The 27,678-nt window shown below is 42.4% G+C and overlaps 1 protein-coding gene across 1 annotated transcript in view; it reads left to right on the top strand.

The window, feature by feature from the left end:
• Positions 1-27,678, top strand: part of LOC145392093 (dynein axonemal heavy chain 5-like) — a 266,709-nt gene that overhangs the window by 92,124 nt on the left and 146,907 nt on the right. Inside the window, exons 29-42 of the mRNA XM_080266547.1 lie at positions 822-1,057; positions 2,057-2,205; positions 4,173-4,305; positions 4,728-4,966; positions 5,798-6,038; positions 9,006-9,205; positions 11,877-12,041; positions 13,542-13,694; positions 14,586-14,793; positions 14,965-15,126; positions 15,390-15,614; positions 17,528-17,700; positions 18,334-18,512; positions 26,209-26,396. Coding sequence (XP_080122673.1) covers positions 822-1,057; positions 2,057-2,205; positions 4,173-4,305; positions 4,728-4,966; positions 5,798-6,038; positions 9,006-9,205; positions 11,877-12,041; positions 13,542-13,694; positions 14,586-14,793; positions 14,965-15,126; positions 15,390-15,614; positions 17,528-17,700; positions 18,334-18,512; positions 26,209-26,396 — 2,651 coding nt within the window. The remainder of the gene's footprint in view (positions 1-821; positions 1,058-2,056; positions 2,206-4,172; positions 4,306-4,727; positions 4,967-5,797; positions 6,039-9,005; positions 9,206-11,876; positions 12,042-13,541; positions 13,695-14,585; positions 14,794-14,964; positions 15,127-15,389; positions 15,615-17,527; positions 17,701-18,333; positions 18,513-26,208; positions 26,397-27,678) is intronic.

Genomic DNA, 27,678 nt, shown 5'->3' with positions numbered 1-27,678 from the left:
GATTTTAAGTTAATACAGCAAGACTGGTCTAAGTACCAGTTATGAATAGTAAAACGTTTATGCAAGCTAGGAGCTATATGGAAAATAAGCTTAATTATGGAGAAATGAAACAAGAGTTTACATTACATTAAGCTCAAGAAAAAGAACTGTTAAATTTATTGATTACAAAAATAAATTTAACGTTACATTTCAAAATCAAATTAATGAGATCGCACTCACTCACTCACGCAAAAGCTAAATACTTACGCCTAGGAAAAACACCTTAATTAAACTCTTAAGACTAGAAAAATACAAGAAGGAAATACTAGTCGATGAATGCTTTGTATCACCAAGGTGGGAGCACTGGGTAACTGTGATTCTAGTGGAGCTTGGGTTGACCTCTCACTTCTGGAGCACAGGACCTCTCTCCGTCAGAGCAACAACTGGACTGCCCAAGTCGTGGGAAAAAAGGGGGAGCAGTAGGCCGCATTTTTTAACGGTCGAGTGAGCGAAACGCGCCCAAAACAAATCGCTCAGTGGAAGCGCTAATGTCTCACGCAAAGATGATAACGTATGACAATGAAAAATTGATTTGACAAAGCTTCCGTCCGAATGAGCGGTTAACTGAACGATAAACAGTGAGTTTTCCACTAATAGTTCGTGGCTTCTCACAAAAGGGAAATGTCGCGAATTTGATTCGTGACAGTGCACTGAGAACAAAGTAAGACAATATCATAAGATAAGTTAGGGTACAATGAGTTAAGCCTTGTTGGGTTACCTTCCAAACTATTTTCCATTATCTACTCCCTGATATCCAAACGCTGTCCCTCTGTCTCTCCCAGATAATCTGAAGAAGTCCCTGGTGACGGAGGCGGGGCTGTGGGTGCAGCGGTACGGGGAAGCGCTCAAGACTACATACATGAAGGAGATGGAGCGCCTCTTTGCCCAGCTGAAGGAGCTCTTAAGACGGCTGGAGCGACCCCTGAAGGACCTAGATGATATCAAGGGCGCCATCGACATTCTTCGCAAGACCCGCGACCTGGAACTAGATATGGACGATGCTATAGACCCCATCGAGGTGAGGAAGTGATCATAGGTGTAATGTACGCCGAAGTTATAGCAGTGAGCACAATAATTAGATTACTAAGAGCAAACAGTATTCAGAACTAACTTATTGATCAGAAATCCGGAATGTTGACAGAAAAATGACAGCGTTAGGTATCACTTGAAAGGATGGAGATACAGCTTCCCTTATCAAGGAACAGACGAAAAGAAATAATGTAATCACCGCATTTTATAAGGAGATATACTCATGACCAGGTCACATCTTTCGTTGAATAAACCAGAAGCAAGTCCGAGATGAAATGAGAGGAGGAAATATGCACAGAAACTACAGAGGGATGAAGTAATTTAACACTATTCCGGGCCGTTGATACACCGATACATCATTTGTTGGCCAACCGATTCTGGGTCGATGACACACTGGTGCGTCATTTGTTGGGGCGATTTTTCATGGCTCAGATACATGGCACAACAATTTGGTGAATAAATCTTCATTTCGTTGGAAACACATCCCCTGCTCAGGAACGGGGTAGAAAAGTTACACGAGGCTGGCCCAGAATAGGATTAATCTGAAAGTTTAAGATGGTGAGAATAGCAGCTAATAACAGCCAGTTCGTGAGTGTGGAGAAAGATGGAGAGCTCTTTGTCCTGCAATGGACTTATGCTGTGGTCATGGTGGTGGTGGTGCTGCTGCTGACTATGCTGTATGATGTGGAATACTCTGAAGTAGACGTATGGGGTAAGCTGCAATAGACAGTTTGGTTACAACAGATCGTCCACCATAACCTGACGGAGATTTTTATCCGCATATTTTAGTGAGTGAAGAAAACCAAACTGCATCTCCAAAACTTTGCCATAGCACTTGTTTTTCACTAGTACAATATTCAGTATTCCAGAATCAATTTCTTGTTACGGTTCAGTGTTGATGATGGAGATACGATAAATTTTATTTGACAGTGCTTAGAGTACAGAGCAAGTACGATGTCTTGCACTAACTTCTGTCATCATGACCCAGGAGTCGTTTGGCCTGCTGGTGAAGTATGAGCTGGGCCTGACGCAGGAGGAGGCAGAGCGAGTGGACAGCCTGCGGTTCACCTGGCAGAGGGTGCTGGCTCAGGCCGTGGAGATGCAGAACCTCTTGTCCCGCGTCCAGCCTTACTTCAGGTCAGTCAAACACATAAGTCGTTCAGCCAGAGGGCGTCATTTATATTCTGTCCATGCTATTGATCCTTCGTCATAACTTGGCCCAGATTTTCGTCCTTTTGCAGCTTACTTAACTCGGTTCAGTGGCATAAAAAGACAATGCTACGGTTGTACGTCTTTGCACTTCATCGTGACTATCGCCCTATTCTAGTATTACTCTGTTGCTACCACTCTGAATTTGAGTTGGATGGATGACAATTTCAAGCCAAGTTAAAGTAAAAACAGTATCCCTTTAGTCGATTTTAATCAGCTCAGGAGAGTTTCCGATCATGGACGGGTTAGATACGCCCTTTACTGACCCCTTAACTAATACAGAACTCTCCTAAATTGAAGAATATAATCCGGCAGCAGCAAGAATAAACTACAAAGCAGTTTTTTTTTTCTTTTTTGCGAATCTGTTAACCCCGAGTAAAAAAAAGAAAATAGTCAGGGGTTAGCTTGGATAGAATACAAAGATGTTTAGTCTCGGTAATGACTTTAACAGAGATAGTTTGTGATATCTGTTATGATTAGTTTCTCAGACGCGAATGAGATTTTCTGACGTTAGCCTGATTAGGATACAAATTCGTAAATCGAGGCTACGGAGATATACAGATGGCAGCAAAATTCTGCTCGCTCTGACATAAAACAATTATTTCGGTACATTCCTATCGTCAGTATATCTGACCACTGCGTAACACTGTCAGACACGATATAGTACATAAACATCTGTGTGTCTGTCTAATTAGTGCCAGATTCAGAATCCAGTATTATAGAGTGACTTTCCAGAACAACTAATTACCTCCCGCTGCTGCCACTCCTTGTTCCCCATCTAACTAGTTTCCCACACAGTACTGTGGAAACCTATTGTGTTCTCTCTCTCTCTCTCTCTCTCTCTCTCTCTCTCTCTCTCTCTCTCTCTCTCTCTCTCTCTCTCTCTCTCTCTCTCTCTCTCTCTCTCTTTCTCTCTTCCATTGTTCAGTTTGGTGCCATTTCTTGGTACAATTGTCCCTTGGGCAAGTACTCCCAGACACTTTTTTTTTTTTTTTGTTGGGGGGGTGCTTTTAATCGGTTTCATGGGATCAGAGGTCAAACCATAAAAAAAGATTCTATTTTCTTGTATTTTCCGTAATTATCACGGCAATTGGCAAAGAAGTATGTAAGTGTTCTATATCTCTGTGGAGACCATCTTGCATTCCCTTGGAATATTGGCCATCTTTAATATGTTAACTCTTAAGGTTTGGACTACTCCAGTATTGGATTCCAGTAACGCCAGGAGATTTTATTCAGCTGAGGGTCAGTCATAGGAAATGAGAACGGTAAATCTGCCAGGCACATCTGACTGAACAACGACACCCCAGAAATGAAAGATAATTAAGTGTTCTTTGAGAGGCGATGACCACCGCATAACAACCGATTTCAAAACATGAGTCAAATCCCAGTGATATTTTGGTGCCATTCACGATGATGATGATGATGATGTGCTACGTGTAGGTTCAATGACTGACTTCCCTCCCCCTAATCATGCAGTGTCACAAGGGGCACAGACCTGTCACCTTCCCTTAGATTATGATATTTTAGCTTCGTCGCCCCAAAATATTAAATTGAAACATAGAACTGGCATATATTAGAAGTACACCCTCCCTCCTACTCCCTAACCATGCCATCATCTCTGAGTGCCATATCTATAGTACTAATCACAACAGACTTCCAGGTGGTTGGTCTTAGTACCCAGGTAGTGGTGTGTGAAGATGTCTGGGGCCGAGGAATAATGGGTCTTGGGTTTTCTTGTGTCTATCCAGAAGGTGAATGAAAGTTATATTTATTTCTCAGTGGAAATTTATATTGGTTGCTAGACTGTAAATAACATGATTATATATAACGTTATTTCTCTCTCTCTCTCTCTCTCTCTCTCTCTCTCTCTCTCTCTCTCTCTCTCTCTCTCTCAGGAACGAGCTAATTCACAACGTGGCTCAGTTCAAGAAGGACTGCAGTAAGTTCGTGCAGGACTACCGCACTACGGGTCCTATGGTGCCGGGATTAGACCCACGCAATGCCTCTGACAGACTCATCATTACGCAGGTGACTCCCTCTCTCACTCTAGATAGATAGATAGATAGATGATTAGATAGATAGATACATACATACATAATTAGATAGACAGATAGATGTGAATACTGTTAAACACTATATTTTGCGTAGTGTAACATAATACTCGTAATTTACAATAGGATATATTTTTGGACGGCTACGTGCTTAACAACAAGGATGAACATAAGGAATATCGCACAGTGTATATCGGTATTTATAAGGAACAGTGGACGTGCTGGTGATAGTGCCTTCACTTTCAAGCCTTATCTTTCCCTGTTTTCTGGATTCTACCTTACCACGTCCTTAAAAGGGTAAAAAAAAAAAAGTCAGGATAATGATGATGATGATGGTGATGATAATGATGACAAATATTATGGTCGAGGAGGAACCTGATACTTTGAGTGTGTTTTCAGAACCGCTTCGACACGCTGTGGAGGAAACACTCGACCTACACGGTGGGCGAGGAACTGTTCAGGCTGCCCCGGTCGGAGTTCCCAGAGCTGGTGCAGATCAGGAAGGAGCTGAACTTGCTGCAGAAGCTCTATAAACTCTATAATGATGTCATAGATCGCGTTACTTCTTACTACGACATAGCCTGGGGGGAAGTCAACATTGAGGAGATAAACAACGAGCTCATGGACTTACAGAACAGGTTAGTATGGGAATCAGAAGCTTGCAGACACATCAGCTACATTAATACTGGCGAGAAGAGCGAAAGATGAAGAGGCTAACACTGATACTGCAGATGTAATGTGATCTTTATAAGATATATCTTCATCTTGATCATGTACTTTTGTTAATCTTAAGAACATTACAAAAGCAGCTTCATCAATCATATGAAGGAGTGTAGCATCATGTGCAAGATATGTAGACACTGCAGTGTGTAAATCTATGTTAACAATCAACTGATAAAATGAGAGCTGTCACCTCCTATGACCTCATTTCAGTCAGCTGGTGTATATGTTAGGCCCAAAGAATTAAAGAGCCACAACGCGTAATGAATGATATTTATAAACAACAATACACGTTTTGTTTTGTTTTACAAGACAAGAAAAAAGTTAAAACTCCTAGCGCAACCCAACCTGACCGAACAAATCCTACCTAATTTCACAGAGATTATGGTACTCTGACTACCTGATGTGATTAGTTTCGGTAGGGTTAGGTTAAGCTTGGTTTTGAGCTTTAGCTGGCTGTAAAAACCTTCACTTCACTGAGTTTAACACATGAAAGCTGCTCTGCATGTAATTTCGCCTCTGTTCTCTACACAAAGTGCGACTCTGCGCTCACCCATTGTAGTGAGCTAAATAACTTGACACATTTCAATGAATGCTTGTAAAGAAGCACCACATTAAAAACAGATATCTCACTACGTGCAGATCCAAGTCATATACCACATGAAAGCGAGATGCATAGGGGCACATATAGAATAATATAAAAATCAGAACATTATTATAGCAATACATAAACTGCCTTTGTATTCCAGGTGTCGTAAGTTGCCGAAGGGACTGAAGGAGTGGCCAGCTTTCAACACCTTGAAGAAAACCATCGACGACTTCAACGACATGTGTCCTCTGCTGGAACTGATGTCCAACAAAGCCATGAAGCCCCGTCACTGGCAGCGCATCTCAGAGGTCATCAATCGCCCGCTGGAGGTGGAGAATGAAAACTTTTGCCTCAGGAACATCATGGACACACCGCTCCTTCAGTTCAAGGAAGACATCGAGGTGGGAATACAAGAAACAATGCTTAACAAATATGAGTACTTCAGATATTTGTACGCGGATACTTGTATTTCCCCTAAATATGTTTTGTATACGCTTTCTGTTACCGTTTAGTGGGATGGAACACACACACACACACACACACACACACACAAAGAAACTCCATACAGTCATAAATCAATATCTCAGTCGCCAGAAACTTGAAATGTCCAGACTCAGACCATGCTGATCACACTACGGTTTATGCATCATGTCACCACTCACTTGTTATATATTCCACCATGTACGACTTCATTTTAGTTTGTTTTTCTGTGCATTCAGCTTCATGGATGCTAGAACCCCTGTGCTTCAAAATCTCTTTACTCCAATTCTCTCATCTTCTTGACCTCACTCTTCATCCCATTTTCACTGCTTCTGTCTATACATCACCTCCTATAAGGCTCTCACCACTCATTCTGTTCAACATAACGTAGTCACACCATTCCATTTTACTATGCTGTTTCTATTCTATGAGACTGTTTCAATGCTTATATAGTCGTTAGATGCATTTTTGTCAACATTTCCACCTTTTTATTCTTACATTTCTGGGTCAATGACAACATCTACGCAACACATTTACCACTCCTGTACCTTCATCCAAACTCATTTTCACCTGAACAGACACGGATATCACCTTCCATGAACGGTTCATTGTTCCTTTCGACCATCCAGTATCTTACTTCAATCTCCCGAGCTCCTTGTGATGTGAAGTCCATCCCAAAATACCTAAACTATTTAACCTTCTCTAAATCTTCCCTTTCATATCGTTTTGTCTCAGTTCTGTTTAATTACCTTTTTCATATTCTCTCAATTTCCTCCTCTCCTAACTCGCTTCGTTCGCAGACCAAGAATGGGCGTTATGTTTTGAGCTGTGTGTGTGTGTGTGTGTGTGTGTGTGTGTGTGTGTGTGTGTGTGTGTGTGTGTGTGTGTGTGTGTGTGTGTGTGTGTGTGTGTGTGTGTGTGTTTAGGAAAAAAAAAACTCAAATAGTTATGATGTGATTTAGACCAAATTTGATGGAAAGACTGAGGGTCATCCAAAGTTAACGTATTATTATTTAGAACAAGAGGTCGAAAGTGAAGGTCACGGGGTAAGGTCAATTTAAACAGCTTTTATCCGATTTAAACCAAACGTTGAGGAAGGACTGAGAGTAAGGCAAGAACAAAATCATTCTCTTTTGAAATCAATCAGTCAAAAGTTAAATCTAATGAGGATCAAACTTTGTGGATCGGTTGAGGATCACCCAAGAAGCAGGCCTATTGGTTTTGAGAACAATAGGCGAAAGGTCTTGATGCCATGGCAAGGGTAACTTTAACATTTTTCTTTAAATCAAATATGTATTAAATTTTATGTAAGTCTTCGGGTAAAGAAAAAAAAAAAAAAAGAGGAATAGATTCTTTTTTCAGAATATTCAGTCAAAAGTAGAAGTCACAGGGTCAAAGTTCAAGGTCACTGGGCAAAGTCATAATAATCCTCGGCTATTAAACTAGTTTGTGTGAACGGGAGACGAGAGCTCTGAGTGTGGTTTCTTATTAATTAATTTATTTACTTACCAATTATCTATCAGTTCATTTATTTATTTATATATTTATTTATTTATTTATTGTAAAGCTTATACTACAGCGAGGGGTTGATATTTGGTCACCACTTCATTTTTAGTCATTTGAAAAACAGAGAAGAAAAATGTTCATAAAAGTCTTTACTCCTACTTACCAGGGATTGGAATACAGTTGCGTTAACCTATTCACCGAGGAGAAGTATTCCCCATGCAAATCAGTCCACCACCAGATTTTAATAACCTTGGAGAGATCTTTACTAATGAAAGGGGTGAGAAAAGCTGAATCGAACCCCTCCAGTTAGAAAAGTTCCTCATGAGTTAAATTCAAATCGTCTGAAGATAGCGAGGATGAAGTATAAATGAATTCCTTTGGCTGTTGAAGAGAAAGAGATGTGTATAGTGCAGTGGTCTCAGTATGAACCTTGACTGTATGTGAGTGAGAATGTTTTGTCTCTTTCACACCCATAATATACTTTTTCCTCCTTACCGAGGCTTATAATTGCGTTTATTCCGTCTTTACTGCTGAGCTGTAACAAGAAATTAGCAATAGAATATGGTGCTAGTCACGAAAAAGTGTTATGGAAATGATGTTGAGCCATAGCCTTCCCTTATTATGCCACTGGGTTATGAAAAATACTATTCAAAAGGATGAAACTCACCGCCAAGTTAAGGTGATTCAACTGCGGTGTAGCACTGCTCAGGGAGGAGAGGATGGTAATCACTTCTCTTCTACATTTATGACAATACATTCATTACCATTACAATATATACGGCTGCATCGCATCTTTCAACCATTAGTGCACAAGGTTCCCGTGTGAGGGATTTTGCTGGAAGGGTTCTCACACCTGGCGTACCACACACCACCTACCCGCTTTTAGTCGCCAAGTTCACAGGTATCATGGGGCTTCTATCTTTATTAATTTTAGGAAATGCCCGTTTTCTCTCTCTCTCTCTCTCTCTCTCTCTCTCTCTTCCGACTGCGCGCTAATGGGTGAGTGTAATCGGCATGCTAAAGAAATCTCATATTTTGAAGAAAATTAAATAAAGTTCCATGTTTACGTGCCTTATTATTATTATTATTATCATTATTATTATTATTATTATTATTATTATTATTATTATTATTATTATTATTGTTGTTGTTATTGTTGTTGTTGTTGTTGTTGTTGTTGGTGGTGGTGGTGGTGGTGGTGGTGTTCTTGTTATTGCTGCTATTATTATTATTATTATTATTATTATTATTATTATTATTATTACCATAGTTATCATCATCATCATCATCATCTTCATCATCACCATCATCACGCCAGGTTTCATACTCCGTCGTGGAATACTGGTTGAAGTGGGGTACAGTGTCTTTCCTAACGCCACCAGGACATTTGCATCTCTGCGGTGAAGGAGAAGGACATCGAGGCCAAGCTGCGAGTGGTGACCAACGAGTGGTACAACCAGAACCTCACCTTCTCCACCTTCAAGAATCGTGGTGAACTGCTGCTGCGAGGGGACACCACCGCTGAGGTCATCACGCAGCTTGAGGACTCCCTAATGGTGCTGGGGTCACTGCTTTCTAACAGGTGGGTCACTCAGACAGGTGGGTCACTCAGACAGGTGGGGTAATCTGATAGGTGGGTCAATTTAACAGGCGGGTCACTGTGATGGATGAGTCACTTTAACTGGTGGGATATGCTGATGGGTCACTCACAGGTGGGGTAATCTGATAGGTGGGTCACTTTAACGGGTGGGTCACTCTGATAGGTGGGTCACTTTAACGGGTGGGTCACTCTGATAGGTGGGTCACATTAACTGGTAAGTCACTGTGATAGGTGAGTCACTTTAACGGGTGGGTCACTCTGATAGGCGGGTCACTTTAACAGATGGGTCATTATAACACACGTAGATGGGTCATTAACAGTTGGATCACTCTAACAGGTGTGTCGCATTAACAGGTGGGTCACTTTAACAGATGGGTGACTTTTAGAGGTGGGTGACTTACGGGTTAGCTACTTTAATAGGTGGGTCATTTTAACAGATGGATGACTCTTACAGGTGGGTGACTAACAGATGAGTTACTTTAATAGGCAGGTCACTGTAACAGGCAGATCACTCTGATAAGTGGATTACTCAGGTGAATCACACTAACAGATGCGACACTGATAAGTAGGTCACTTGATCAGGTGGGTCACTCTAAAGGTGGGTCACTAAGACAGGTTTGCAACTTTAACAAGTGGGGTCACTAGCAGATAAGTCACTCTGACAGGTTGGCCACTCTTTTCGGTGGGTCCCTCTGACAGGTAACTTACTGTGAAAGGTGGGTCACTCTGATAGATGGGTCATTTTGATAGGTGGGTCACTGTTATAGGTAGTCATTTTACAGCTGGGTCACTTTAACGGGTAGGTCACTTACAGGTGGATAGCTCTGACAAGTGTGGCATTTTAAGCGATAGGCCAAAAACAGCTGGGACATTGTAACAGCTGGGACACTGTAACAACTGGGACATTGCAACAGCTGGGACACTGTAACATCTGAAACGCTGTCAAAATTGCCAGTGTAGCGCTTTCGACACCATATATAATTACATCCTTCTATTGTCAAATTGTTGGTAATAACGCAACGAAATCTACATTCTACTGACTTCATTAATATTTTAGCGATATGTTGAGATCGTGGCGTTTTTCTAGCTTTTTTTTTTTTTTCAGTCTTGTGTACCCAGATCCATTATACTGCATTTTAATTGAGCTGCCTTAGTCACTCCAGCACTTCCATAATTAATATACCGATATATATAGAGTATATAAATAAATAATGATTGATAGATAGACAGACAGATGGATAAATAGATAGATATTGGAGCCCTAAATAAGGTGATTGGACTATTGCACTAACTTTTTATTTTTTTTACATATCAGTGACCAGTAGGTGGCCACATTCAAGGACTGTAAGGTGATATTTTACATTACTCCGACATCATGACAAATTGAACATACCTGGATGATGTTGTGCCGCTTAATGACAGTGAACAGGAACTATGCCGATTGGTTCATAATTTGTGAATGTTTGGGAGAGACGAATATGTAAGTGAATATAACAACGATAAAGTAACTGATGTTTAGTGGAAAAGTACGCACGGCTTCATGTGGTAATACGCGGAGGAAACTGGAGCGACAAAGGTTTGGTGAAAGCATCGTATTAGTTTACTTTAATTTAATGACTACATTATAGCGTATTATATCCACTTAAACTTGTTCTAAATTTGCTAGCTCTTTATCTGTAACGAGAGATTAACAACATGATGGTAGTCACGGGTAAGAGCAACGAAAACAATGTAGTCGTAGTACGTCATACACTGTTCTGTTACTAGGCGACGGAAAATACTCGTAAACTGCAACAAGACGAAAATCTCCAAGTTAAGGCTGACGAACTCTGACGTGTAGTTGGTGCGAGGTATTGGTATGGAATGTGGAAACTCACTAGTGCAAATATGACTGCTGAAGAGTAATATGCGAATTTCAAGACTTGTTAGCTAAGAAATATGGGGAACTGTGAAAGAAGTGAATTAAGGAATTTTTTTGATCGAATGGTAGAAAGGTGTTGCTTGACATCATCACAGAGAGAATGGTCATAGGTACGGTAGAGAAAAATTTATACATACTGATTCTGAGGGAAGGAGGATGCTTGAAAGGCCGAGAAGATTGTTGGATATGGTAAATGAATATGCAAATGGGCGAGATATGATTGCTGAGGAAGCAGCGGAAATGACGATGAACGAAAATGGATGGTTGCTGTATGGTAGTATGGAGAGGTACTGTACATGGTAAGGGTTGCACCCCGTTTATTGCTGTTGACAGTATCGCGTTACTCCCCAGCAGCTGCAAGTGCAGAGCAACAGCGTGGTTGGAATCGCCAGTGTGATGTCGCTGAGAATTCCAAAGACTTAAATGATGAATGACCAGAAGCACGAGCCATGTCCCAGGAAATCTGAAGAGAGCTTCTGTTAACCTGGTGTATTCTTCGTCCTGTTCGTGAAACCTACTTTAATAGTTGCAGAGATGAATGATGATTATGACGATGATGTTGATGTTGGTGTTGATGATCATGATGATGACGATAAACATGATGTCTCTTTGGTACTGAAAACAGCGATAACAGTAGTTTTCTTTGGCTTCGTATGGTGCTAACAATCGGTGCCAAATGAAGCACTTCCGGTTCCGAGTCATATTTAGAGCACTGTATTTCTCTGTATTCAGATACAACGCACCGTTCCGGAAGCAGATCCAGAAGTGGGTTAGTGACTTGTCCAACACGAATGAAATCCTGGAGCGATGGCTGTTTGTACAGAACCTGTGGGTGTACCTGGAGGCAGTGTTTGTGGGCGGAGACATCGCTAAGCAACTACCCAAGGAGGCCAGGAGGTAAGGGACCATGAGTGTTATTATAGTCGTCCTCTTCCTCACTCTAATTTTCACCCTTGGAGTATGATGGCTCCTCTATGTAGCTTCCACAACCTCCGTCTGGCGATCTAGTGGTGGGGCACTTAAGGTGAGAAGGTGGTACCGTACACGCAGTGGTTTGAATCTAGAGGAGGTGACTGGAGATATTCTCATCATATAAAATGTTGCGAGGGACGTACCATACTCTCCTTATATGTTATGGACCATGGCAGCCTGCCTTGGACCCCTACACCTAGAACCGGGTATATAATATAGAACTGGTCGTTAACGTTTACCAGCCACCGTACTCTAACACGTCGACTCCTTCTTTATAGTTAACTCTTATTACCTCCAGGAAATTTCAGTCAACCTAGGAAAGGCTTCGTTAGCATGGTATGGTAGAAGTTTACAGGTTGGCGTTGGCGGAGTGCGCGGGGATTTCTGTATTAAGTAAATGCTGCCAGGTGGTCTCCTAGGACCCTTTTGATCTAAGTGGGGGATTTGGTGGATGGTGGGGGTGGGAGGGGGCTTCTTGCGTTGCTATCCTTTTCTTTAGCTCACAGAATTAGATATAACATTGCCCTTTGATACACTTGCTTAGTCTTGAGTCCTTCTATAACCCAAGACCTCGGGGGGCCTAAAAGGATCAATGTGTCTTTTTTATTTTCTCTTTTTTCTTTAGGGATAGTTTTGATCTGGGAAAAAAAAAAAAACATTGATCTTAGCTATTACTGGGAACCGATCGCAAGTTTGTTTGTGTATGTGGGGAAGGTCCATTTGGCTGCGAATTCTCTACGTTGCATTTTAATTCGGCTAACAGTATTTTGGTTTCACTGCGCTTAAGGGAACTGCATTTAACCATTTCAGACCGACACGTACTTTACTCTCCGTTCCTGCTATCTCCTGACAATTATATTTGAGTTCAGGGAGAGTTTTTTGGGGGAGTGGTGGTTAGATGCAGCCTACAATACCGCTTCCATTGCTAGAAATCCCGCCTCATCTCACCACAGTCGTCTGGATATCGTAAGAGTGACGTAAAAGAAGACGTCGCCGTACTCAAAGGGTTCATTCCAGCTTACGACTGACGATTTTATTCAGTTCATCGACACGAGACAAAAGTTGGCATTCTTTTTGGCTAAGGAGACTTCGTAACGCATTTTCCCTATCGAATTATTTTGCATATTACTCCTTTTACTTCCTCTTGCATTTTATTGATCCCTATGTTGATAAAAAAAAAAATAATGATAAACAAGAGAATATTAGTCACTTCCCTACATTTTCTTTTTCCAGTAGACTTGTTTTAACCGACTCTGTGTGTGTGTGTGTGTGTGTGTGTGTGTGTGTGTGTGTGTGTGTGTGTGTGTGTGTGTGTGTGTGTGTGTGTGTAGGTTTAAATTAATTCGTATCAACAACACGAGGACACTTAAGGCACATATTCAAATTTCAATCCGGGAGTCTGATGTACTGTCTTCCCGCCACCAGATTCTACGTGATTGACAAGAACTGGCAGAAGATCATGGCCAGGGCACACGACAGCTCCAACGTGGTGACCTGCTGTGTGGGCGACGACATGCTCAAACAACTGCTGCCTTACCTACAGGACCAGTTGGAGCTGTGTCAGAAGTCGCTCTCAGGGTTAGTACAGTGCTCCCTCAGCCTGTTTGCCTCTGCCAGTGTGTGTGTGCCTCTAGTCTTTATATCCATCTCGCTGTTCTAGCCCTTATCTATTTCTGAGTGAATATCTAGCTATGTGTCTATCTATCTCTGTCATCTGTCTGCCTGTATATCTATCTGTTTGTCTACCTTTGTATCTTTCTATCTAATTGTCTTCCTATTTATCTGTTAACCAGTACGTACTGCTGTTTTTCTCTATCTTGGTCTGTTGGTACATCTCCAGGATCAGTAAGAACTCTGTCAAGGGCATCTTATGGTTAATACAACGCTCTCTCTCTCTCTCTCTCTCTCTCTCTCTCTCTGAATCTGCCTTTTCAGTAGAAGAAACAGTTACAGAGCCATCACAGCGAAGAAGATGAGGGAAGGAGAAAGTAAACTGTTAGGAAGGTTTTTGGCGAGGTGCCGGAAGGAGCGTGAAAATTTTGAGTCGGAAAGTTCAGAGCAATCAGTAAGAAGATTGCAGGGATATGGATGTTGGGCAATCGATGGAGGAAGAGAGAAATCAGTGGACAGAGTGAATGCAGGCAGTGATTTCAGATGAATGAAAGGATATATACCAGAAGCGTGAAATGTGTGAATAAAGAGAGAAGAAAAAGTAATCAGTGAATCTTTAAAAAAAAATATAAAAGTTTGTATAATTCTCTGATAATAGAAAATTCTTTTGAACAAAAGTGTATAAGTCTAAGAACGAATGTGTGAGAAGTATAAAAATGTAAACTTCGATCTGTTTGTCTTGTATCTCAACACAGATGCTACACTGAATAGATTTTGGCACTTCTCAAAATCTTAACATAACGCTAGAGCCAAATTTTTCACAGCAACCGCATAAGTGTGAACACATTTGCCTGGCAGGTACCTGGAAAAGAAAAGAATGATGTTCCCGAGGTTCTTCTTCGTGTCTGACCCGGCCCTGCTTGAGATCCTGGGCCAGGCGTCAGACTCCCACACCATCCAGGCTCACCTGCTGTCCATATTTGACAACACCAAGACTGTCCGCTTCCACGAGCAAGATTACGATCGCATCACAGCCATATCTTCCTCCGAGGGAGAAATTGTTCAAGTCAGAGCTACCTGTTGAACGCCAGTGTTATATTATTCACTTTGTTGTAAATGATCTCCATTTTGTGGGTATAAAAGTAAGCTACGATTCTACATAGATTTTTTAATGAGTCAGTTAACAACTAACAGTTTTATTTGAACACTAAGTCATACCCTTTCAATCCTACCACAGCTGGAGAAGCCTGTGCGTGCTGAGGGCAGCGTGGAGGTGTGGCTGATGAAGCTGCTACTAATGTGTCAAAAATCAGTCCACGGCATCATCCGTCAGGCACACCACGTCATCCAGGACCCAGACCTTAACGTCCTCCGCTTCCTGGACCAGTTCCCAGCACAGGTGAGCCATCTGAACCAGTTTCCACCATGGATGAGCCATCTGGAGTGTTCCCAACATAGGTGAGTTAAAAGAAATATGCATCACAAATACATGTTGGACTGTTCGTGTGTGCAACTTTTTATCAGGCAACAGATTAAAGTGGTTACATTTGTCGCACTAATTAAAAAATATATATATATATAAACCACAGCACAACAAAGTTTTGTCAGGAGTGAAAGGGAGGTGGATGTTTGTGGTGTCAGTGAGTTTTGTGGCTCCGGCAGGTTGGCATCCTGGGGCTGCAGATGATATGGACGCGGGACTCGGAGTTGGCGCTGACCCAGGCTCGCACGGACAAGCGGGTGATGTCCGACATGAACAACCGCTTCCTGGACCTGCTGAACCTGCTTATCAACCAGACCACCAAAGACCTGGAGCCCGTACAACGCACCAAATACGAGACGCTCATCACCATACACATCCACCAGAGAGACATTTTTGATACACTGGTAACCACAAATTATAGTTTCACTTTCGTATACATACTTCAGCGCTAGTTTAACGTGCAAAGGCTTCCAATGCAATATCACTTTAATGCACAGACCACAGACCTACCGTGGGTATAGATATAGACGGCGCCTCTTGGTTTTAGTACATCACGAACCCATTACTGCATCGAGTTGCTGCATGTGGAATTTTGCTAGAAAGGTATATCACATACTGCCCTCTGCCTACCGAGTCATAGTCGTTATCCTCATTCTTCTAAATTCTACGGCAACCCTATAATTAACTCTCGGAAATGTCCAACGCCCTCCATTACGGATGACTCTGGGCTGAAAAGAGTTGATGAAGAAATAATTCACAATATATATGATCTGGAATAAATTGAACGCAACAAAGAGTAAGACTCAGATGAAATTCCTCGTTTATCAGAGATTTACTTTGGCCGTTGAGGTATATCAGATGAACTTTGAGCAATACTAAGATGCTGTATGAGTGAAGTGGTTTTTAAAATGTGGAAGGACAAATGTGGAGAATTACAGTATATATATATAGGATATATAAGTGTGGGTGGTGTGTCCTGGGAGGAAGGGTTATTACGAAGAGACAGAAAATGCCCAGAGGCTTTTTTTTTTTTTTTTTACACCATCTAAACGACATGGGCTTAGACAATAGGAAGCAACTGACAGTAAGATCTACAGAATTAACTTGAGAAGTAGACTGTTGTCCAGATAGACAGATATACTGATAGACACAGGCATCGTTTCGTTTCGTTTTTGAAGACTCCAACGTGTTTGCATGCGTCGGCCTTGGTCACCTACTGGCGGCTGTCCATGCTGCTCGATCACTGGTAGCTTCCCTATTGAGTCTCTTATCCCTGAGGTCACACTCATTGACCTCGTCCCAGGTCTTTTTCGGTCTACTTCTCGCAGCCCTACTCCTAACGTTAACACTTCTCACTTTCTTCACCCAGTAATCCTCCCCCATCCTCTCCACCTGCCCAGTCCATCTCAGTTTACATTTCCTCATCACAACACCAATACACTCCAGTCCCATCCCACCTCTCAACGCTTCCATCGTAAACCTAGTCCCCCAGGCCTCGCACTCAGGGACGCACTGCATATACATTTAATCACTGTCATTTCTGTACGTTTGAACCTGCGAATATCCTCTTCCTTTACTGCCCAGGTCTCACTACCATACAGCATTACACTCCTAACACATGCCGCATACAAAGATCACTTAGCACAGAGGGAGAACCCTCTCAATGTCAAGAGAGGCAGCAGCTCCCTGAACTTCTTTCAGCCTCTCCTTACTCTAGCCACAGAGCTCCAGCTCCACTTTCAGCATACATACATTAACTGGAGATTAGTACATGGTTTAATCCCTTCACTCCAGTGACGTATTTTCCCCCCTTCATGCAGTTGATGTACTAAACACAATTTGTTTCTAGGAGAAAGGGGAATAGGATAGGGATGGTTCTAAGATAAAAACCATTCTCTAGCAAAGGCGGGCGTCCACGATTGCTCTAGAAAGCTGTTTTAGGGCTACCTATGCTATTGTTCCGCAAAACATTTCAAGTTTACCTATGGTTTTATATTATGTGATGGTAGCCTATAGGTTTAATAGAATGTTCGTCTGTGGAGTGGAGCTGTACTTTTTTGCTGTAATTGTTTACTATACTGTTGCTTCCACCAGACGATTCTGTTCATTTGGGGAGGAAATTTTTCTAGCTGGAGGGAATAGAGAGAGGCTTCAGTAACCCTTTCACCACAACAGACCTCCCACGAGGCAAATAAAATCGTCTTGAGTTAGCCTGATTAAAATTTAAAATACTCAGTAGTGGTATAGGGGCCAATATACTAGTTTTGACATCTTATGCAAATCTCGGTCCCCTCATCCAAACCCCCTCCCCTGACAGTGCCGGAACGGTGTACGGTCGGCGTCTGACTTTGACTGGCTACGTCAGAGTCGCATATACTTCCGCGAGGACCTGGATCGCACCAACATAGTGATCACAGACGTCACCTTCGCTTACCAGAACGAGTTTGTGGGATGCACCGAACGCCTGGTCATCACCCCGCTCACGGACAGGTGCCATGTTCTTTGGTGTTATATCATGCCATTGTTACCGTCTGAGCTTTATCTGCTACTCTTAACTTCACCATCGAGCTAATTATATACTTTTATGTATGTGAATATTTGCTTATTTACGTTCATATCTTTCATTACATATTAATCTCTCTTTGCCTATTTATATACCTTTTCTTCTTTTATCTATCTTTATATTACCTATCTTATTCGTCTGTATTTGTTTGTCCTCCTTTATTTGTCCAGGGTTGACCTCTTGTTTTTTAGAACACTGCATTAAAGGTCAGGAGTAAAGAGTAAGGTCATCTCAAACAGTTTTAAGTTGATGTAAGGCAGATTTGATGAGTGGACTGTGGCTCAGGCAGGGATGAAGAAGTTCGATTTTGAGAACAGTCGGTAAAAGGTCATGGTCACAGAACTAGGTCAAAGCGTCGGCGTTATAACACAGACACATTTAGTTCGATTTCGATCAGACCTGGGGAAAGTATTTAAAGCCGACCATGAAGGAAGGGACATCTTTTTGCAGCCTCCCAACTTCTGCTGTTTGTGGTCTTCATTTTGTACCCAGTAATGCCAGTGTTATAAATAGATAATAAATTCAACATGTGGTGGTGACCGGTATTTGTGTTGGTGCAGGTGTTATGTGACGCTGGCGCAGGCCCTGAGTATGAGCATGGGCGGGTGTCCCACAGGGCCTGCCGGCACTGGCAAGACAGAGACCACTAAGGACATGGGCAAGACCCTCGGCAAGTACGTGGTGGTGTTCAACTGCTCAGACCAGATGGACTACCGCGGCCTCGGCAGGATATTCAAGGGTCAGTATCTCATCAGGAGGGCTTCAGCACAAAGGTAAATCTGCGCTAGAAATTGTCAGGTCAGGAGTAACTCTCAACTCATGGTTGTATTTCACCTCAAAACTACGGTATCGCACTCATCAAAGCAGTACTTAGCAGATAACTACTCTATACAAGGCATGCCTCTTGGGAAATGTAGCCTAATTTGCCATTTCATATGTAAGTACACTGTCTTTTGTCTTAACCAAACGTACTTAACTACCTACCTTACTAGACCTAACTTAGCCCAACAAAACATCCTCAAACGTGTTACCGTAGTCATGTCTATCGTAACTGTTCCTTATCTACCTTCCCTGTGTAAAGGTTATGATAAAAGTTGCACTGTACATTTGTCTCGCGTTTTCATGCCAGTCAACACTTTTTATTTCATCAGTGATAGTGTGATGAGTGTTATGGGTCTACTGCACTAAATGGATAGATACAGTGTGTGAGCTTGCTGGGAACTGCAGCCTGCATAGTACGTGTTTAATAACCCGTCGCGGATGGAAGTTCCTTTGGCTGGTGAAGCAGGAGATCCAGGCTTACATCCACCTTGGGAGTACTGTTTTGCTTCACCCATACTTACACCCTCCTTCCTACTTTTATTTATTTATTTATTTATTCTTTCATTATTTGCGCGCTTGTTGTTACCCATTCTAGTTGGGTGGCGGCCGACAGCAGGAGAAAGCGATCTCATTAACTCAGCAGTAAATGAGCAAATTAATTTTCTCAAGAGTTTCTGATATTCAGAATATTTATTCCAAGTTATATGACGGATTAACTCTGTGTGTTTTACATGACGAATACAAGAAGAGCAGAGAGTTAGCTGAAGTAATATGGTGTTCTTGCTATATTTTTCAGTCTTATATTCTGCTTTAAAAACAAGAGTATTTAGAGGGGGCATACCTTTGCCAAGGCAGTACCTTCCCACTCTTCATCATTTCGACCCACATTCACTCAATCGTTCCTCTGATGATCCTTACCATAATTAATCGGGGCAACTCCATCCAATGTTTTTTTTTTTTTTTTTTTTTTTTTTCATATAATTACCAACACGGACAAAGAAACAAACCAATCCAAAAACAGTCTCCTTAGCGAAGGCAATGCATGCCACTTTTGGGTTTGGTTGCTGGTTACTACAGTCTTAGAGTCGTTCGTTCGTTCGTTCGTTTAAAGTTTTCTGCACTTGTAGTGCAGGCCGGGCCATCTATTAGCCCGGTTCGTGTGGGAAGGCTTGTATAGCAACTGGGAAGATGGCATGTCCACTGCGGTGCCCCTAGGGCTTAGCAGCGCACTGCGTTCTTCTGCTGACTTTTTTTTTTTTTTTTTTTTTTGGGGGGGGGGTTATTTAGGAGGTGGGGCGGCTTGTGCCACTTCTAAGAGGGTGCGAGTTGGTGCTGTAGCAATGATATCAGCGGCTGCCCTGCGGAGCGTGCATGGGGGAAAAGGATGATTTTGGGATCTTAGTGTGTCGGGATTAGGGTAGGGGGGTTTGATCCGAAGGCGAGATGTGGCAGGGCAGTTTAGCAGGTAGTGAAGGAGTGGTTGAGAGGTGGGGGCCTCGCAGTGTTCGCATTCTGTGGGAGAGGTGTTGTTGGTGGTGATTTCAGTTTTGCACGCGAACCCCAGCCGGAGGCGATGAATGTGGGTGAGGAGGCGGTTGTCTTTGGGTAGTGGCGGCATGAGTTCGGTATATTTTGTGGCCTGGGCAAACCAGATAGCAGATGGAGAGCCGAGTTTGACTTCTGCCTCATGATCGTTGCGATTTCGTCTGGCTGTTTGTTGCTTGATCTTTTGTTTAATGCGTGATAGGCTTGGGGGTATGTCTGTGTCAATGTGTCTCTGTCGACCGCGTGGATTAACCAGTTCAACAAGGGATTCCAAACTCCAGGCCCTCTCACGTGGTCTCCTTCTTGTTATTTAATTGTTACCGTCCCCACTCTCCCATGGGTCACCGTAGCTCAGCCATCCCCAGAGGAAGGGTGGCTACTGCAGGGACTGGCCAGTAAGTTAATATAAAAACAATGGTAAGTTCTTGTTATTAGTGATCTTTATTACTTTTCTCAGAGCAAAATATTTCGTCTCTCTCTCTCTCTCTCTCTCTCTCTCTCTCTCTCTCTCTCTCTCTCTCTCTCTCTCTCTCTCTCTCTCTCTCTCTCTCTCTCTCTCTCTCTCTCTCATTTCTTACCAACGCTCACGAGGGTATTTCTGGTCCGACTGGTGTGAAATCTACTATGCATGTTCCCGAGCCTGTAATTCCCAAAGAGCCTTTTCAGATTTTCAGTTTGTCTTAAAGCAGACGTTAAAGACAAAAACATATATAAAAAATATATAAAGGAGATAACTTTATAGCCTTCAAAATGTTTAAACAAAAATAATAACAATAATGATGATGATGATAATAATAATAATAATAATAATAATAATGATAATAATAATGATAATAATAACCATAATAATAATAATGGGAGAGGGAGGACGGAATCAACATTGGTCGATCGCAGTGCACCAGACTCCAAAATAAAGGTACTGTACGTGTTCCAGTGGGCTTCGAATGCCATTGTAGAACGGGCCGCGTTCGATCTGAACTTGTCCTTTGCCTGCTGGACAAGCCGCATGTTGCCACGATAGGGTCCCGAACACAAACTCTCGTATGATCCTTGCCCTGTGCAACGTACCTTTCGTATGTCCCTGCTTACCTACCTACCTACTTACCTATCGTGTTACTTGGTCCCGTGCCTTCTTCTTTATCTATCTACCTACGTACCTCCTTGCCTACGTCCTTGTATACCTAACTACATACCTACCTACCTACACTCAATGATGTAGTGATACAGGTTTGTATATAACGCTTTTTTCAGATTACCAGTTTCCAGTAGATTTTATAAAAATTATACTGTTGACATAAATTACCGCATTTGGAACGCCGTTACATTGACAGCAATTTTATGACTATACTCCTGTAAATAAAGAAGTTTGCTCTGTGACTTTAGCCTTTTTAAGGCCTCTGACCTTGGTGGTTGATCTGAGTGTGTCGACCATTAAGGCGAGGGTACACTATCAACTTCAGATGATTCATTAGACACCTCAGTTGTCAGAATCAGACCATAGTTGCGGCCTGTAGAGCACCAACGAACAAACGGACAGACGGAGGTAAAAACTATCGTCTGGTTCCACCGTGCAAAACCCTCAATTTCATCTTTGGAGATGTTGTACAGACGACATCAGAAATTCTGCCGCCTCTCGTACTTTTCTTGAACTCTGAAAAGCAGTGTGGCGAAACTGCAGTAACTGATAGTGAGGACTTAATCCGGCCACAGCTCAGTGTCGTCAGGTCGGTTGCTGCGGATTCACCACGATGATTTTTAGAGTTCAAGAGCTTGAAAAGTAGGAGAGGCGACAGAATTTTTGAAGCTGACAATCCATATACGAGAGAAAACAGATACCGTATCTAGACTAGGAGGGATACCTTATTAGAAGTAAGCACTGGTAATTGCCAGACATTTGCTTGCACATATTACCTTTCTAGTTTTTTTTTTTTTTTAAGTCCCTGGTAAATTACAGAAAGCTTTCTTACTGATGGTCTTGGAAGCTTATTTGTCAGGTCCCACTGTTAAGATCTGAGCACCAAGAGCAGAGAAAAGGTTGTAATATCTGAAAAACAACTGTAGTTAAAAAAAAAAAAAAAAGACTTTATATTTACTTGAATATGATAATACACCGTACTATCACGATCAGATGTTCACCGACAGTCCTCTGCCAGCATTGTGTACGAATATTTTTCATTCCTACCCCCAAATTAAAGAATATTTTTATGTTGTGTATTTCATATTGCTACTCATTCTGTGATGAAAGAAACCTGTTATAACACAGGAATATCCAACTGACGTTGCCAGTACTAGGCCAGAATTAAATCGGGACTCTCAGGTGAAGCCAAGGCAGCTTTCCACTGTTCTACGACCTGGCGATAGTGGTCTCACCTTGTCACATCTATATATATAACTAATGTACACACCAGCCTAGGACTCTAAGCCTGAAGAGGAGGCACAACCCCCCGGCACTCGGGCAAAAAGAGGCTTTAAATCATACAGAAAAATGTAGCACCAGTCGAGCAGGGCAGTACTCCCAAGGCGGATGGAAAGCTGATGACAGGGAGAGCTGGACCTCCCGTTTCATCAGCCCTTGGGACTAGGTCCCGACCATCCCCCTTTACTGAACTTTTTCAGTGTCTCAGAAACAGAGAGTAGGCCAGCATGCTCTCCAATACAAGTCTCCCTATCAATACCAAACTACATGCACAGTACACACTACACTTCCTTTTCCAAAATTAAAAAATAAAATCATGGCATCTCAACACGTGGCCTCGGAGTCCCCAGGGGGGGGACCATACATGCCCCCACCTTCCGCCCCTCTCCCGGTGACGACTGGAGCTGCCTGGAACCACTGTCTGACTCTCTTTTTCTTCATTTCTGGAACATTCGCGGCCTTTCCTCTAACTTTCGCTCTGTTGAGCACCACCTCTCCTTCTCTAAACCTCACCTTCTTTTTCTAACTGAGACTCAGCTGTCTGAGGCAACTGACAGCAGACCCTTTTCTGTATCATCCTACTTTCTCTATACTCATTTCAAAGCCAAAGGTGGCTGTTGTGTATATATACGCAACGACTTATCTTGCTTTCGTGTTCCTGAACTCGATTCTTCTGAATTCTCTACACTCTGGCTTCGGCTTTCCTGTCATTCTCTGACGAAATATATATGCACTGTTTACTTATCTCCTAAGTCTACTGACTGTCAAAAATTCTTTGACTATCTTACATCTACGATGGAACACATTCTGTTCATTTCTCCTTTCTCTGAAATCTCCATTCTAGGAGATTTCAGTGTTCACCACCACCTTTGGCTCTCCTCTCCTTTCACTGATCCACCTGGTGAACAAGCCAACACCTTTTCTATCCTTAATGACCTAGAGCAGCTAGTACAGCACCCTACCCGTATCCCTGACTGCCTTGGAGAGAGCTCCAATATACTTGACCTCTTCCTAACAACCAATCCCTCTGCTTACACTGTTAATCTTTGCTCTCCATTGGGCTCCTCCGATCACAAACTTATCACCTTAACCCGTCCTATTGCTCCAGTACGGCCTGTGGACCCTCCAAAGAAATGTCGTCTGTGGCACTTTGGAGCTGCGGATTGGGAGGCCCTCAGGCAGTACTTCTTTGATTTTCCCTGGAATGATTATTGCTTCCATGGCCGGGAGCCATCTGAGTGTGCCTTGCACATTACAGAGGTTATTCTCTCGGGCGTGGAAGCATACATTCCTTTCTCATATCCTTTGACTAATGCAAGAAAGCCTTGGTTTAATCACGCTTGTTCTAATGCTGTCCGCAACAAGGAGAGGGCCTATAAAAGGTACCGGAGCCAGCCCACCCCTGAATCGCATCTTTTATACGTTTCTGCCCGGAATCATGCTAAGTCTGTTCTTCGCTCTGCTAAAAATAATTTCATCCATACTAAATGCTCTCAACTCTCCAACTTGAATTCTTCCCGCTCCTTTTGGCACCTTGCCAAAAACCTTTCTAACAACTTTACCTCATCATCCTTCCCTCCCCTCTTCTACCCTAATAGCTCTATAGCTATTTCCTCTACTGATAAAGCAGACCTCTTCACTCAGACTTTCTCTTCCAATTCCACCTTAGACGATTGCGGTGCTGTTCCTCCATCACTTCCCCCCTCTGACTTCCTCATGGCTGATATTATTTCTTTAGCTGATGTATTTTCCGCCATCACAGGCCTCAATACTAATAAGACATATTAGCCTGATGGAGTCCCTCCTGTTGTTCTCAAGAACTGTGCCTCTGTGCTTACATCCTGCCTAGGCAAACTCTTTCGCCTTTGTCTATCAACTTGTACCTTTCCCTCCTGCTAGAAGTTTGCTCTCATTTAGCCAGTCCCAAAAAAGGGTGACCATTCCCAAACCTCTAACTATCGTCCAATTGCTTTAACGTCCTGTATCTCAAAAGTTTTCGAATCAATTCTTATTAGAAATATTTTAAAGTATCTTTCCTATCACAACGTTCTTTCTGCTCGTCAGTATGGATTCCGTCAGGGACGCTCCACTGGCGATCTTCTCACTTACCTTTCAGACTCCTGGTCATCCTCCTTTCGGGACTTTGGCGAAAGCTTTGCCATTGCATTTGACATCTCATAGGCTTTCAGTCGAGTCTGGCATAACTCTTAATTTCCAAACTGCCCTCTTACGGTTTCTATCCTTCTATCTGTGCCTTCATCCCTAGCTTCCTTTCTGGTCGTTCTGTAGCCGCTGTTGTAGACGGCCATGGTTCTTCTCCTACTTCTATCAACAGTGGTGTTCCTCAGGGTCTGTCCTATCACCAACTCTCTTCCTTTTATTCATCAATGACTTTCTAAGCTGTACATCTAACCTTATCCACTCATACGCTGATGACTCCACCCTTCACCTTTACATTCGATTCCCGCAACGTCCATCTCAGCAGTTACTTCAACAAACAAGGGATGAGGCTATGGCACACCTAATGTCTGACTTGGCTCGTATCTCTGACTGGGGTAAAAATAATCTTGTTTTTATTGCATCAAAGACTCAGTTTTTTACACCTATTAACCCGACAAAATCTTCCACTGGTATACCCACTAATGTTTAATAATATTCAGCTTAATCCTGCATCATTCTTAAACATGCTTGGTGTTTCATTTACTCTGGACTCATCTTGGAAAGATCATATTACAGCTCTTGTAAAATCTGCTTCCAAGAGATTAGGTCTGCTAAGCCGACTCTGTTTCTTCTTTACCCCTGCACAACTGTTGACTCTATACAGAGGTTTTATCCGCCCTTGTGTGGAGTACAACTCTCATGTGTGGGGAGGCTCTCTACATACAGCTCTTCTCAATAGGGTGGAGTCAAAGGCTTTTCGTCTCATTAACTCTGCTCCTCTTACTGACTCCCTTCAACCTCTGTCTCTTCGTCGCACTGTTGGATCTTTATCTCTTTTCTATCGCTACTTCAATGGTCACTGCTCTTCTGAACTGTCTGCATGCATTCCTCCACCTCTACGACGGGCGTGTAGCACCAGTCTAGCAGCAAACTCTCATCCCTTTTCTGTCCAACTCTCTAATGCAAGAGTTAACCGTTACTCCCAGTCCTTCATTTGTGCAACAGATCAACTCTGGAACTGTATCCCTCTGCCTGTGTTTCCTGCTTCCTATGATCTCCAGTCTTTCAAACGCAGTGTGTCCAGGCATCTCGAAACGATCGGATCTTGAATTTGGCTCTCTCTTGTATTTTGTTTTTCTCTTGGAAGGAACAATACTTACTTTCTCGCGGCCTTTGGTTCCTTCTTCTTCGCATAAAAAAAAGCACATCCGACAAGTCAGTATGATAAAAAAAACAAAAAAACATTATGGCACAGGTGGTACAATGGTTACAAGTATGTGACAAGGTGAGGCACCTATTATCTAGTCGTGATACAGATGAAAGCTGCCTGATTCTCATCTGAGAGTCCTATGTTCGATTCCCGACACAATAATGGCAATATATTAGTATCTATTCAATATAAAAAATTTTCATATCTTACAACTTCATTGCAAAAGCCAGTAAGAAAGCGTTGGCGAATTTTTGATCGTGACTATACAGTACATTTTTGTAGGTCTGGCGCAGTCCGGTTCGTGGGGTTGTTTTGACGAGTTCAACCGGATCGAGCTGCCGGTGTTGTCGGTGGCGGCGCAGCAGATCGCAGTGGTGCACACCTGCAAGAAGGAGCGGCGCAAGGCATTCCACTTCACTGACGGAGACACCATACCCATGAACCCAGAGTTTGGCATCTTTCTTACCATGGTAGGTGTGTGTGTGTGTGTGTGTGTGTGTGTGTGTGTGTGTGTGTGTGTGTGTGTGTGTGTGCCTACAGAAACTACCCATTTGCCGAAAGCATCCTGTCAGGATACCAGGTTAGATATAATTGTATAGACTCGTTTATCTATATAATTCACTTTTTTATCGTGTTATGTGCTGTTTTTGGAGCTGACAGTTGAAGTGGAAGCCTATGAATCTTTTTAAAACAATAATAATGTACTGTACTCAAGAGTGTTAATACGTTTAACTGGTACATAACGCTATTACTGCATATTATCTACGGGACTTACAGCAGTGGTTTATGATGAACATTGTGATAACAATGCCACTCTGAAATTGGTGTACTTATTCTACCATCGTTAGACAGATGAATTATTTGCTGCATTCAAAAGGGCGGCCAAACGCAGTTCGCGGGCCTAACTGTATTACTCACTCAGACACTGAGTCCCTAATACCGTTTTGAAGGACGGGGTGCACGACTTGTGAAGTGTAGGTTGACGGGTTGTGTATTTTTTTCTTTCGGTTCACTTAGCTATTCAGTCATATTGGCAACGCCAGATCGAGTTCATAGAGAAATCATAGGCAACGTCGCACCTGCCCTCGGGAGTCGATGAATCAATTCAGCTAATCAAAAAAAAAAAAAAATACAATCAGAAAAGCCGTGTCTTGATATGAAATCAACCTATACCTAACCAACTTAGGTCTAACCTAACGTTAACATACCATACCTTATTTTGTTTGGGGGGAATGACGAAGGTGCCCCTTTGCACAGTCTTTTCTCGGGGCACTCGATCCGACTTTGCCAATATGACTAGTTGACAAAATTTATCCGGAATTTTAAAAAAATCTCTGACGCGTAGAGGTATATATGTACAGTATATATACTTACAAACATATTCATACACAAATGCGCTGTACAAGAGTACTAGTTTACTGTGTACCAGCGTCCTGCTGGAATTGCCGTGAATAATTATGACACAAAGGGGCAGAGCAATGGATAGTTAGCTATACTGTACTGTCGCCCTGTGAGCCAGAAGAGTGTCATTTGAGTGCTTCTCCAGTAAATAATTAACTCTTTTTCAACATTGGAGGGGTAGGTGTGGGTAATAGATATGCCCATTGTCATTTTTGTGAAATTTGTTGAAAAGTTTTAATTTACAGTAGCACATTACTGTACTTTTTAGTGCAATTACCTACGAAGTCAAGTATCGCAACCGTGTGCTCAAGTATGTATTATTAGCATGCAGGACAAACACTTACACCTCTA

Source organism: Coenobita brevimanus, chromosome 21, assembly GCF_032717465.1.
Source record: "Coenobita brevimanus isolate Jiangsu-jjx chromosome 21, ASM3271746v2, whole genome shotgun sequence".
In the NCBI taxonomy this organism is placed as follows: Eukaryota; Metazoa; Arthropoda; class Malacostraca; order Decapoda; family Coenobitidae; genus Coenobita; species Coenobita brevimanus.
This window is presented reverse-complemented; position numbering and strand designations above follow the sequence as displayed.